Source organism: Vigna unguiculata, chromosome 11 (assembly GCF_037176805.1).
Source record: "Vigna unguiculata cultivar grain cowpea cultivar isolate G323 ecotype 2 chromosome 11, ASM3717680v1, whole genome shotgun sequence".
Lineage (NCBI taxonomy): Eukaryota > Viridiplantae > Streptophyta > Magnoliopsida > Fabales > Fabaceae > Vigna > Vigna unguiculata.
The window spans coordinates 5,412,249-5,425,375 of NC_140802.1; the positions used below are offsets into that span (position 1 = coordinate 5,412,249).

General features: G+C 32.8%; 1 protein-coding gene across 2 annotated transcripts; it reads left to right on the plus strand.

Annotated features, from left to right (window-relative positions):
• Positions 1–6,908: 6,908 nt before the first annotated feature.
• On the plus strand, positions 6,909–12,593 carry LOC114169196 (Transducin/WD40 repeat-like superfamily protein). 2 transcript variants are annotated; one of them, XM_028054233.2, is made up of 3 exons: positions 6,909–7,203; positions 10,220–10,577; positions 11,781–12,593. In XM_028054233.2, the coding sequence occupies exons 2-3, from the start codon at positions 10,256–10,258 to the stop codon at positions 12,497–12,499; spliced, it is 1,041 nt and encodes a 346-aa protein (XP_027910034.2). In that variant the 5' UTR covers positions 6,909–7,203; positions 10,220–10,255; the 3' UTR covers positions 12,500–12,593. The 2 variants fall into 2 exon arrangements, with proteins under 2 accessions (XP_027910034.2, XP_027910033.2); XM_028054232.2 differs by lacking the exon at positions 6,909–7,203 and adding an exon at positions 9,193–9,645.
• Positions 12,594–13,127: the final 534 nt, after the last annotated feature.

Below are 13,127 nucleotides of genomic sequence, written 5' to 3' on the forward strand. Positions count from 1 at the left end.
ACAACAACAAAAAATTACAAAATCAAAAAACATCAGAAGATGATGAAAACAAAAAAAATAAAACATATACCATCGTAAAATAAATAAACCACCATATACCATTAGAGAACGAGAAAGTGGAGCAAAAAAATCATAGTTTATGCACTTTACTCTTCAATAATGAGCTTTGCACCAATATGATGTTAAAAAAAAAGAATCAAAAATCAAAGAACCGGAAGAAGATGAAAAAAAAAAAGAAAAAATATCCCTGGAAATGCTAAGTTAAAGAACTATTGACCTAAATCAATAAAAACCAAAACTTTAACCCAATGAATAAAAAAATCATAAAAAAATACCTTATTGCCTTTGATCTTCAAGACCTCTTAAATCTTTGATCTGTCCACTTCATATATCTAAACAAAAATGAAATTTAAAAAAAATAGCATGAGTTTGTTCAGTCAGAAAGGAGTAACAACTAAGTGTAAAAATCGAAAATTTGATAGGACAAGGAAAAAAAAATGAAAAAAAAAATAGATACCATCGAACAATATACATGGAAGAGGAAATCTGAGAGCAAAGAAACCATTCAAAAAAAGAAATAGATCTGAGAGAAAAACTTAAATCCAACACATCTCGTACCAAAAGAAAAGTATATATGAGAAGATGGTAGAAGAACAACAAAATGAGAAGTAGTTACCTTTTTTTTTAAGTCTCGTGAAGGTGCTTAAGAATATTAGAGGAAAAAATCAACCAAAACAAAAGTAGATCTGAGAAAAAAAACCTCAATCCAACACATTTCGTCAACAAAGAAAACAAAATATGAAAAAATAAATCGAACAAAAATAAGTAGATTTTAGAGAAAAAGTACCACGAAAAACAAAAATAATAGAAAACAAAGTAGATCTGAGAAGATAGATGAAGAACGAACAAAAAAAACATAATTCTTGTTACCTTTTTTCTATTCGTAAAGTTGCTCAAGGCTTTCAGAGCAAAACATCAACCAAAAAAATGTAGATCTGAGAAGAAAAAAAATTGAACAATAAAACAAATTTGAGAGCAAAGAAACCATTCAAAAGAGAAATAGATTTGAGAAAAAAACCTAAATCCAACACATCTCGTACCAAAAGAAAAGTATATCTGAGAAGATGGTAGAAGAACAACAAAATGAGAAGTGGTTACCTTTTCTTTAAGTCTCGTGAAGGTGTTGAAGAATATCAGAGGAAAAAATCAACCAAAACAAAAGTAGATCTGAGAAAAAAACCTGGATCCAACACATTTCGTCAACAAAGAAAACAAAATATGAAAAAATACACCGAATAAAAATAAGTAGATCTTAGAGAAAAATTACCATGAAAAACAAAAGTAATAGAAAAAAAAGTAGATCTTAGAAGATAGATGAAGAACGAAAACAAATACAGAATTCTTGTTACCTTCAAGTTGCTCAAGCCTCTCAGAGCAAAAACATCAACCAAAAGAAAGTTAGATATGAGAAGAAAAAATAAATCAAACACTATACATCGGAAAGCAAATCTGAGAGCAAAGAAATCATTCAAAAGAGAAATAGATCTGAGAAAAAAACCTAAATGCAACACATCTCGCACCAAAAGAAAAGTAGATATGAGAAGATGGTAGAAGAACAATAAAATGAAAAGCGGTTACCTTTTTTTAAGTCTTGTGAAGGTGCTGATGAATATTAGAGGAAAAAATCAACCAAAACAAAAGTAGATATGAGAAAAAAAACCTCAATCCAACACATTTCGTCAACAAAGAAAACAAAATATGAAAAAATAAATCAAACAAAAATTAGTAGATCTGAGAGAAAAAGTACCATGAAAAACAAAAAAAATAATAGAAAACAAAGTAGATTTGAGAAGATGGATGAAGAACGAAAAAAAAAAACATAATTCTTGTTACCTTTATTATATTCGTAAAGTAGCTCAAAGCTCTCAGAGCAAAACATCAACCAAAAGAAAGGTAGATCTGAGAAGAAAAAATAAATCGAACAATATACATCGAAAAACAAATCTGAAAGCAAAGAAATCATTCAAAACAGAAATAGATTTGAGAAAAAAAACCTAAATCCAACACATCTCGTACCAAAAGAAAAGTAGATCTGAGAAAATGATAGAAGAACAATAAAATGAGAAGCGGTTACCTTTTTTTAAGTCTCGTGAAGGTGCTCAAGAATATTAGAGGAAAAAATCAACCAAAACAAAAGTAGATATGAGAAAAAAAACCTCAATCCAACACATTTCGTCAACAAAGAAAACAAAATATGAAAAAATAAATCGAACAAAAATTAGTAGATATTAGAGAAAAAGTACCATGAAAAATAAAAATTATAGAAAAGAAAGTAGATTTGAGAAGATGGATGAAGAACGAAAAAAAAACAGAATTCTTGTTACCTTTTTTCAATTCGTCAAGTTGCTCAAAGCTCTTAGAGCAAAACATCAACCAACAGAAAGATAGATATGAGAAGAAAAAATAAATCGAACAATATACATCGAAAAGCAAATCTGAGAGCAAAGAAATCATTCAAAAGAGAAATAACTCTGAGAAAAAAACCTAAATGCAACACATCTCGTACCAAAAGAAAAGTAGATCTGAGAAGATGGTAGAAGAACAATAAAATGAGAAGCGGTTACCTTTTTTTAAGTCTCGTGAAGGTGCTCAAGAATGTTAGAAGAAAAAAATCAACCAAAACAAAAGTAGATATGAGAAAAAAAACCTCAATCCAACACATTTCGTCAACAAAGAAAACAAAATATGAAAAAATAAATCGAACAAAAATTAGTAGATCTTAGAGAAAAAGTACCATGAAAAACAAAAATTATAGAAAAGAAAGTAGATTTGAGAAGATGGATGAAGAACGAAAAAAAAACATAATTCTTGTTACCTTTATTATATTCGTCAAGTTACTTAAAGCTCTCAGAGCAAAACATCAACCAAAAGAAAGCTAGATCTGAGAAGAAAAAATAAATCGAACAATATACATCGAAAATCAAATCTGAAAGCAAAGAAATCATTCAAAACAGAAATAGATTTGAGAAAAAAACCTAAATCCAACACATCTCGTACCAAAAGAAAAGTATATCTGAGAAGATGGTAGAAGAACAACAAAATAAGAAGTGGTTACCTTTTTTAAAGTCTCGTGAAGGTGTTGAAGAATATCAGGGGAAAAAATCAACCAAAACAAAAGTAGATTTGAGAAAAAAACCTTGATCCAACACATTTCGTCAACAAAGAAAACAAAATATGAAAAAAAATACACCGAACAAAAATAAGTAGATCTTAGAGAAAAATTATCATGAAAAACAAAAATAATAGAAAACAAAGTAGATATGAGAAGATAGATGAAGAACGAAAAAAAAAAACAGAATTCTTGTTACCTTCAAGTTGCTCAAGACTCTCAGAATAAAACATCAACCAAAAGAAAGGTAGATATGAGAAGAAAAAATAAATCGAACAATATACATCGAAAAGCAAATCTGAGACCAAAGAAATCATTCAAAAGAGAAATAGATCTGAGAAAAAAACCTAAATGCAACACATGTCGTACCAAAAGAAAAGTAGATCTGAGAAGATGGTAGAAGAACAATAAAATGAGAAGCAATTACCTTTTTTTAAGTCTCGTGAAGGTGCTCAAGAATATTAGAGGAAAAAATCAACCAAAACAAAAGTAGATTTGAGAAGAATAAATCGTACAATAGTAGATCTGAGACAAAAACCTCGATCAAACACATTTGGTCAACAAAGAAGTTGAAGAGGTTTGAGAAAAAGAGAGAAGAAGACGAAGATGTTTGAGAGAAAGAGAGAAAAGAAGCTGAAACAATTTGAGAAAGAAAGAGTAGTTTGAAAGAGAGTAGAAGCTGAAGAGATTTAAAAGAGGCTGATAAAGAGGAATTGTGTGTGGAAAACGTAGTGTCAGAATGGAATAGTAATAGAGTGTTTGGTTTTTTATTTAATTTTTAATGTTCAAAACTCTGAGAGATTGTCACGTATCCATTATTTCCTGTTGTAAAAAAAATTGAATAGAAGTAAATTAGAAATATTATTTAATTAAAGAACTTTTCATTTGTTAGTTCACAATTATAATAGTATTAGATTTGTGGATAAAATATTTTATAGTATTGATTTTAGTATAATAATAATAATATTATTTTTATTTTTATTTGTAGTCTATAAATTATAGGTGGGTATTTTTTATTCCTAATAAAAAACAAAATTATATCACGTCTAGTATTGGGAATGCTGAGATTATATGAACATGAATATGTATAGAGATTAAAAATAAAATTAAGTGTCAACACCCAATTTCGTTCAGATTATATTTTCCTTTTTTATTTTATTATCTTATTATTATTATTATTATTTTTATTTCTTATCTTAGTTTATTTTGTTTTTCATGTCTCTTTATCTTTTATTTCTCTTTTCTTTGTTTTTAATTTTATTCATATTTATTTTATTTTATTTTTTTATATTTTTATATATTTTTTTTGTCTTCTTACTTTTTTTATTTAAAAAAAACGGACTAAAAAGGGTGAAAAAAAAAAAACAGTTTTGAAAAAAAAAAAGAAAAAAAGAAAAGTAAAGAGAAACGGTGCAAAGCATTTAATTTTCTGTTGCCATGAGTTGCTGTGGCGTGCTGCCTGAGTTGCCTAATACTTTCCTTAATTGATACCCTCCTGGAACGTCTGCTGCTACTCATACACAAAAAAGAAAATTAAATGCATTGATGGAAGACTCTGCACATTGGGCAAGGAGAAGCAACCGCCACTTCCCACCCTTTTACCGGACCATGAACAAAAGGAGGGTTCTCAGCAGAAAAAGAGAGAGAGCGAGAGACACATAAGCTAACCGGGAAAAAACAAAATTTAAAGATACAGTTTCACAAAAAAAGGAAAAGGATAACAGAATCAACAAGCAACAAAAGAGGAACAACGAGCAGTACAAACAGAAAGAGACTGCAAGAGGTAAGCATCAATATTCTTGGATGTTTGGATCAATGCAAGACTATCTGATAGTCCTTGAATGAATGTTGTCTGTGTTGTGTTTACCATATTTGTTTGTCTGTGTTGTGTTTAACTGTATGAGCACTACATTCCTGTCACCGTCCAAGCCCCAACCGAACCCCACAGCCACGGTTTCCCTCCATTCCTCCAAACACCAAACTTTTCTTCCTCGTTTTTTTTTTTTCATCACCATCTGATTCATACGCCCACACTAGCCTCCGATTCATTCGAACCTGCAGACACACCAAACCAAACAGTACAACACTCCAAATCCACCTTTCTACCCGCATCATTCATCATCCTCGAGCCATATACAGCAAAACACCCAAAATCACCATAACACCCCAACCACAAAAGCCAGAGAGAGCAGAAACCCAAAAACCAAAACCCACACGCTCAACAGCAGATTCACATCCCTGCAATCTCCATTCACGCCGAATCGGGACCCTCCTTCCACTCCAACACCAAACTCTAGCGCCTTTCCGACCACATACCTCCAATCGGAAACAGAGAAACCACGGGAGGGAGGGAAGATATCGCCGCCGGCGGGTCGGAGCTTTGAACAGAGAAACGTGACAGCAGCTGGCATCTCGGTCAGTACTCTTTGCGAGCGGCAATGGCGTCGTGGCGGCAGTCCAGGTCGCGGCGGTCGGAGCTGACGAACATGAGACTGGAGCGGCATGGTGTGCGACGGCGGAGCTCCGGGATCCGGCCTATCTCGCGCGCGGGAGAGAAACGAGAAAGGAGACGATTCGCGGAGTTGGGTTCTCGCCGACGATGCTTCCGTTGGTGGCTGGTGTCGACGGCGGCGTGTCTCGCCGGCCGTGGGACTTGCGGCGGCGGCATCTGCTCCTGGAATCGTGGTGGCTCGAGGCAATGGAGAAAGGGTCTCGCGCACGAAGGAAGAAAGAGACGCGTGATCGCCGGTGAAATTTTTGGTGATGGTCGCCGTCACCACCGGCATCTCTGGCCTGCCGGAGTAGGTGAAGCATTGATGATGCTTGATGATGGATTTGGTTCCAGGCGCGAGAGGAGAAAAAGAAATCTCGTTTCCTGCTTTGAGAAGAAAGGAGATTAGGGTTCCTGTCGTGCCCTAAACATAGTACATCCTTGTCGAGTTAAAGAAATTAAAAAAAAAAATTATTTTTTTTAGTGTTTTTGTCTTATTATTTTTGGGGAAAATTAATATTTTGAAAATCACATCAATTTTGTATTTTTAATTAAAGATACCGTTCTCGAGTGAGCGTCTTCCCTACACGTAACCTATTCCCAGATCCAAAATTTAGTTTTTCGCATACTTGTCTTGTCTTTATGATTTTCCAGAATAACTATAGTGGCGATTTCAAATCTCTTTTCAAACTCGTTTTCTTTTTTTGATTCGTTGTCCTGTCGTGATCCCGATTACAACATTAGGTTTTAGTCATAATTGATTTATTATGCTAACATTTAGTTTAATAAAATAAATGTTATCCTAACATTTTCTTAGGGAGAAAAATGAAATATGAAAAGGAAATAAAACAAAAAAGTAGAATGTAGGATAGATTATTTGAATGAATAAAATTATAAAAAATTTAGTTTCAAAATAATACATATAAAATAATAATAATAAATAAAATAATAACAAAATAATAATAATAATGAATAAATAAAAAATTAATAAAGGGTTAAATAATGTTTGTAAGATAAAATTAAAAATTTATAACAAAATTAAAAATAATTAAAAAAAATCATTTTGAACCCAACTTTTATTAAAATAAATTAAATAAATAATAATAATAACCCAATTATTTCTAATTGCTTCCTCTTGCTTTTATTCTTACCACATTTTTTAGCAATCCAATATCTCTTTCATTTTCACACTCCCTTGTTCTCCTTTTACACGCCCACATTAACCACACACACCAGGCCCATTAACAAACTAACCTCCCACACCACTCACGCACACACACTCAGGTAACTTTTCACCTCCCTCACTCATGCACTCAGATTCATTGAATTCACACACTCCTCCCTCACAGGCACAACTAACTTAGCAGATTCAACCAACGTTTCATTCACCTGGAAACACTGTAAAAACAGAATTAAGAAATAAATTGAAGAAGGAGAAGGAGGAGGAGGGGGAGAGAGACGGATGAAGAGTGAATTGGGTTTGAAGGATCAGAGAGAAGAAAGAAGATTTGAATAGCAAAGAAAAGAAATCACGGCAACGGAGGTGTTCATTCTTCTTACTCTATGGTTTCTATTAAATTTTATTTTGAATCATTGTTCGAATTGATCGTTTCTTTGGTGGATTTGTTATTTGCTTCAATTTATATCTTAATACAAAAATCACATATCACAGAGTAGAATAGAACACATAACAGAGAGATTAGAGTAAAAAAAATAGCAAATGTAGAATTAATTGATAACAATTCACTTCCTATGCGAAAGATGATAGTAAACCAATGAAATTATAGTTTTGAATATCTGTAAAATGAAAATAAACCTCCATTGCTGGAAAACACACTCAAATTCAATAGGATTATCTAAAAAAGATGGAAGCAAAGAACAATGTAACAGTGGTGTTATCGGCCGTTGGAGGTCGCACACTTCAATTTTTTGAAGTTTGAAGTTAGGGTTAGAGACGAGAACACTGGGGTGCATTTCGATTTCGAGATTCTGATGGTGCCAAAGTGATCGCGGCAGCGGATTTGACTTGCTCGGAAGCGTCTTCATCGGCGCCAGTTTCGATCAGATGCCTCATCGGAGTTGACCGAACCGAGGTTCGCGGTATCGTGATGGTAAATGACGGTAGTCTTGGAATCACTACGGCTGTGATGCTCGTCAATTGTGCTCATTAAAGGCGTTGCGAAGGTGGCCGGAGATGACGGAGAAGGTTCGATGGCGGTGTATTCACAGATTGCAGTGATGACGAAAACTGGTGGCGATGTGAAAAAATTCTGATTCAGAAACGAGAGTGGCTGTGAAGCATTACGATTTTCAGTTTGGGTCTGAAAATGAAGGTGGCTTGGACATGGCGGACGCCGGCGAGGTTGCCGGTGAGTCTATCGGAACGGCTTGGTGGTGGTTAACACCTGTGCTAGGATTTGTGTGGATGGTATGCGCAGATGGAAGAAGTTAGAAAAGGAATTGGGTATAAGCTTGGCTGATTTCAATTTTCTTTCTGTACCCCATTTTAACCCTCCATACCCTCGTGTGCTAATAATTTGGACTACACTCAAATTACTTAGCGCACCCTATATTTATGCTTTGCCCTTTACCTGATTTGCTGTTTGCACCTCTCATTTCAATACTTACACTCCTGCCTTATTAATTAGATGCTTATGCTCTTTGCATCCCTGTTTTGCTATTCACACCGCTGCTTCATCTTTTTATTTGGGATTTATGTTTTTATCTATAAATCCATTCCTCACTTCTAAATCAAAATTACTATTTTTGTTGTGTTGGAGATGATTAATTATTATGTTAAGTCTCATATTAGATTGGTTTTATAATTAAAATATTATAAATAAAATTTGATTATATTAAGACTCGATAAATCTAAACTTTTAAATAAAATTGGATTAATAGGTTATGTTATTTTTGTTGTGTTGGAGATGATTAATTACTATGTTAAGTCTCATATTTGTTTCATAATTAAAATATTGTAAATAAAATTTGATTATTATATTAAGACTCGATAAATCTAAACTCTCAAGTAAAATTGGATTAATATGTTAAGTTTCAAGTTTACTTGACAATTAAATCTAAATTTTTAAATAAAATTTGATTATCATGTTAAATTTTGTACTTACAGATAATTAAATCTATATTTCTAAATAAATTTTGATTATGTTAAGTCTTAATTTTACTTGATAATTAAATTTTTTAAATAATTAAAAAATATAATCATTATATTTAGTTTTGGATTTACTTAATAATAATTATTTATTATGTAAAATTTCGGATTCACTTGATAAATAATATATATATATATATATTAAAATTAAATTTTTTTTAAATATTAATTAAATTAAGGTTAAAAAATATATATTAAAATTTAAATTTTTAAAAAATATTAATTAAATTATGGTTTTTTTAAATAGTTTGTTTTCATAAAGACTATGTTACCCGATTTCTCAAAAGACAGGGTCAAATTTTTATGTTTTTTTTTAAAACAATTTAAATAGTTGTTTATCTTTTTCATAGATCCAAGTCAACCTTAAAGATTATGGCGGATAGTTGAAATTTTTGTCCAATTACGGTGGAATAGTAAAATAGGGGTGTGCGAAGCAGGAAATGGACCGGCCCAAGATTTTCCCTTTTCAGAATACATCATCTTCTTCCCCAAATTTCCAATACAAAATGCCATGGAAGCTTTCTCGTGCACCTCCACGTCGCGGCCGCACCTCTGATCAGAAACTGCGTGGGAGCCGCGATCAGAAGCATCGACACGAGTAGCATTGAACTGAGGACCACCCTACCAACAGATTCCAGTACGGCCATAATCGTCGTGCTGCTGCAGCGACGATTGGAAGCATCGTCGCTCTCTTTTGGAAATATATCTTTGGGAACTATATGTTAGCTTATGGTTGCAAATAGAGTTGATTGAGGCAGTCCATGCACTTTGTATATACGTATATACTGAGCTGTGATCTTCTTAAAGGGAGTTAAGGTGAGACAGGGCCAATGTTTTTATTTGAATCCATTTTTTTTCCTTTTTTCTAAATTTGTTTATATTGAGTTTTCTAGTATTATTTTTATTTATTGCGCCCTTCACTCTATACTAAACTAAAAATTGTAATTGACTCTAAATCTGTGTTTGCGGTGATAATCATTATACTTAGCCCAAAACAGTATATTGAATCGTGAAGTCCACACACACTAGATAATGCCAATACCTGTAGAAGTTTTTCATGGATTTTGCAGAAGAGGGAACGAAACCCTTTTGTGTTGGGTAAGGGTATGGTTCCTTGATAGGATTTTCTATTTCTTTGACCCTTCCTTTGATGTTCCCTAAAAGGTATCATTGATCAAGTTGATCAACTACAATGTTAACATGAAAATCTGTACTTCTAATCTTTATTGTGCATTTTAAACATCCGCAACTTTCATTCCGTTTAATTTTGGTCGGATGTTTTATTTTGGATTGATTTATTTTATGTTCTTCTGACATATGTTTTCTATGGTAAATTATGTTATTGTGAAATCAATATGGTGACGTTTAAATTTGGTTGTCTTATTCAAAGTTGCTGATAAGGTAGCTAGGCAATCATTCGGCTAGCATGGACGTAGCACATTGTTATTTAAAGGGGAATGCTGATGCTGTGGAGTTTTGTCCGTATGATTTGTACCATAATGTTTTAGCGGTATCCACTTACACATTACAAGAAGGTTGTCAGCCCAACCGACATGGAAGCATTTCACTTTTCAATGTTGATGAGGAGAAAGGCCACCTTGACATGGTTTTTAGTGAGGAAACTGCTGGAATTTTTGACATAAAGTGGAGCCCACCTGGAGGGCGTTTGAATCCTTTTCTAGCTCAAGCAGATGCTGATGGATACTTGAGAATTAAAATGCTGGAAGGTTGCTCTAATGGAGTGGAAGGTATGGATTTAGTTCTTGATTCATTTCTATGAAGCATTGTATTCGATATGAACATGTCAACTTAGTAACACTAAAAAACTGTATTGAAATAAAAAGTTGTCAAACTTGAAGTTCATACTGACGGATAGGTTAAAATTTAACCAAATATATAAATATTTAGAAGTAATATTAAAATATTAGGTAAAAATCTCATCACAAGTTACAGTGGAGACGATGCATGTACTCAAGATGAATTATTATTTGTTTGGCTCTAAAACTGAAGATTCGTCCATGTTACTAACAAAATGTTCGAAGGTTTAGTTGTTTTAGGTTTTGCTACATGGTATGTTGGAATGATATAGTGGTGCTTGTGTGAAAGTTTTCGATACCAAAGCTAGCTTAGTCCTTATTGTTTATGCAAAGCCCTCTATTTCACAAGCATATTTGCTTCTTCACAATGGGTTGACAACACTGAATTCTTGTGATCTTGAATTCACAATGGATGCTGAGTTCTTAGGCACGATAACTATAGAAGAATGCGAACTTGATAACACTAAGCTTGATAGCAACAAAACATCATGCTAATTGGCTTCACTAAACAAAATATGGTGAGAGTTTGATTGTTTTGGTTCTTACTCAAATATTGCATGTACCTGGACTTCCTATGCAACACATGGGAAAGCATAAATACATTGTTATCGTGGGTCAATTGAGTCAAAAGTACATTTTATTTCGAGACTCACCAATTCTCTTGATTCTCAAGTTTTTTCCAAGTCTATCTAAATCTAGAAAGGAGTTCAAACAGTCAATTGGCTACCTATACTTAGAAGTGTAACTGTTGGAATTTACGAGTTGAGACTTAAGAGTTTGATAACAATTTCTTATGCGGTCAAAAATCCCACAAGACTGATTCCCATATATGGCTATTTTGGGATTTTAATCTATTTCTTTTTGATGGCCTTTCTGAATGTAAGATTCATGTGTTAGTATGAAAACTGCAATTATTGTTACAACTTACACCTATTATTTGACATTCTAACAGTTTTAGTTGCTTTATATACTTTTTTGTTAGCGGCTATTGTTTTTATTATATAGGTTTAGTACATGTACTCATCCACGACATCAAGTTATGTTATTTTTAAATTGGTATTTTGCTAAAGAGATGTCTTATCATCTTTTACTCACTTACCTTGTACTAAAGATTTGTTATTGATTCTATGTCAGGAGTTAATCTAAAGGAGATCACTAATGAGAAAATCAGCAACTCTATGTGCTTGTACCTGGATTGGAACCCTTCAGCCACATCTATCACAGTAGGACTTTCTGATGGCTCTGTCTCTATTGTTTCTGTTCTTGAATCCAAGCTAGAAATACAAGAACAGTGGAAGGCTCATGATTTTGAACTCTGGACAACCTGCTTTGATACTCACCAACCAAATTTGATATACACTGGCTCTGATGATTGCAAGTTCAGTTGCTGGGATTTGCGAGATAAACCTCCCAATGTGGTATTTCAAAGCTCTAAGGTCCACAAAATGGGTGTTACCTGCATTGAGAAGAGTCCACATGACCCGAATATCTTGTTGACTGGTAGCTATGATGAATTCCTGAGGGTATGGGATTTAAGGTCACTCTCAAAACCCCTTAACAGTTCTTCAATTAGCTTAGGGGGAGGAGTTTGGAGGGTTAAGCAGCACCCCTTCATTCCAGGCTTGGTCTTGGCTGCATGTATGCACAATGGTTTTGCTATTGTTGCCATTAAAGGTGACAGTGCTGAAGTGTTGGAAACTTACAACAAACATGATTCTCTTGCTTATGGAGCAGACTGGCAGAAAGGTGAAGCAAATCACTTTGGTGGGAAAACCAAACCATTGGTGGCTACTTGCTCATTCTATGACAAACATGTTAGAGTGTGGAGGTCAGAAAATTATATTGTCTCGTAGAATGTTTGTTCTTACTTAACTTTAGCCCACTAGGAAATGTGATACACAGTTTATTTATTCAATCATGGTTGCATTATTTTGACACTTTCATTTACATTTAATTGTTTTTTTTTTCCTATTCACAGCTTGAAGAATGAATTTACTGTCACTGTTTGATCGTGGTAGTTGATTGAATTATATTAATTAATTGGAACAAATCATCAATGATAAAATTTTCAACACTGGCAAAATTGCTATCTAAAAGTTATTTTGATTGGGTTTTGATGAGACAAATAACCTCGATAAAAACTAACTAATTGGAGTAGCTTATATAGATTAGTTTAAGCAATACAAAAGTTGTGTAGGTAGTTTTTTGTTTATAAAATATAAGCTATTTCAGATCATTTGTACTGTATTTAATTTTCTTCTATAAGTATTTTATATTTGAATACATTTTTTATTATTTTAAATTTCATTTGATTGTTATCTATTTTAATCTTATAGACACAATTAATTATTATATTATTTTTAATATTTGTTTGGTAAATTTTTATTTTATTTTATGTATTTAAAATTAAAAATATTTATCATTACAAAATTAAGTATCAAATAAATGTTTAATGTAAACGTAGCCTAAATAAGAAATAAA

What these genes read in the sequence shown, in the direction of transcription:
- LOC114169196 (XM_028054233.2), top strand. Translation starts at nt 10,256, where the DNA reads ATGGACGTAGCACATTGTTATTTAAAGGGGAATGCTGATGCTGTGGAG. An exon ending in TTGCTCTAATGGAGTGGAAG is followed by an intron (nt 10,578 to 11,780) that starts GTATGGATTTAG and finishes ATTCTATGTCAG; the next exon opens with GAGTTAATCTAAAGGAGATC.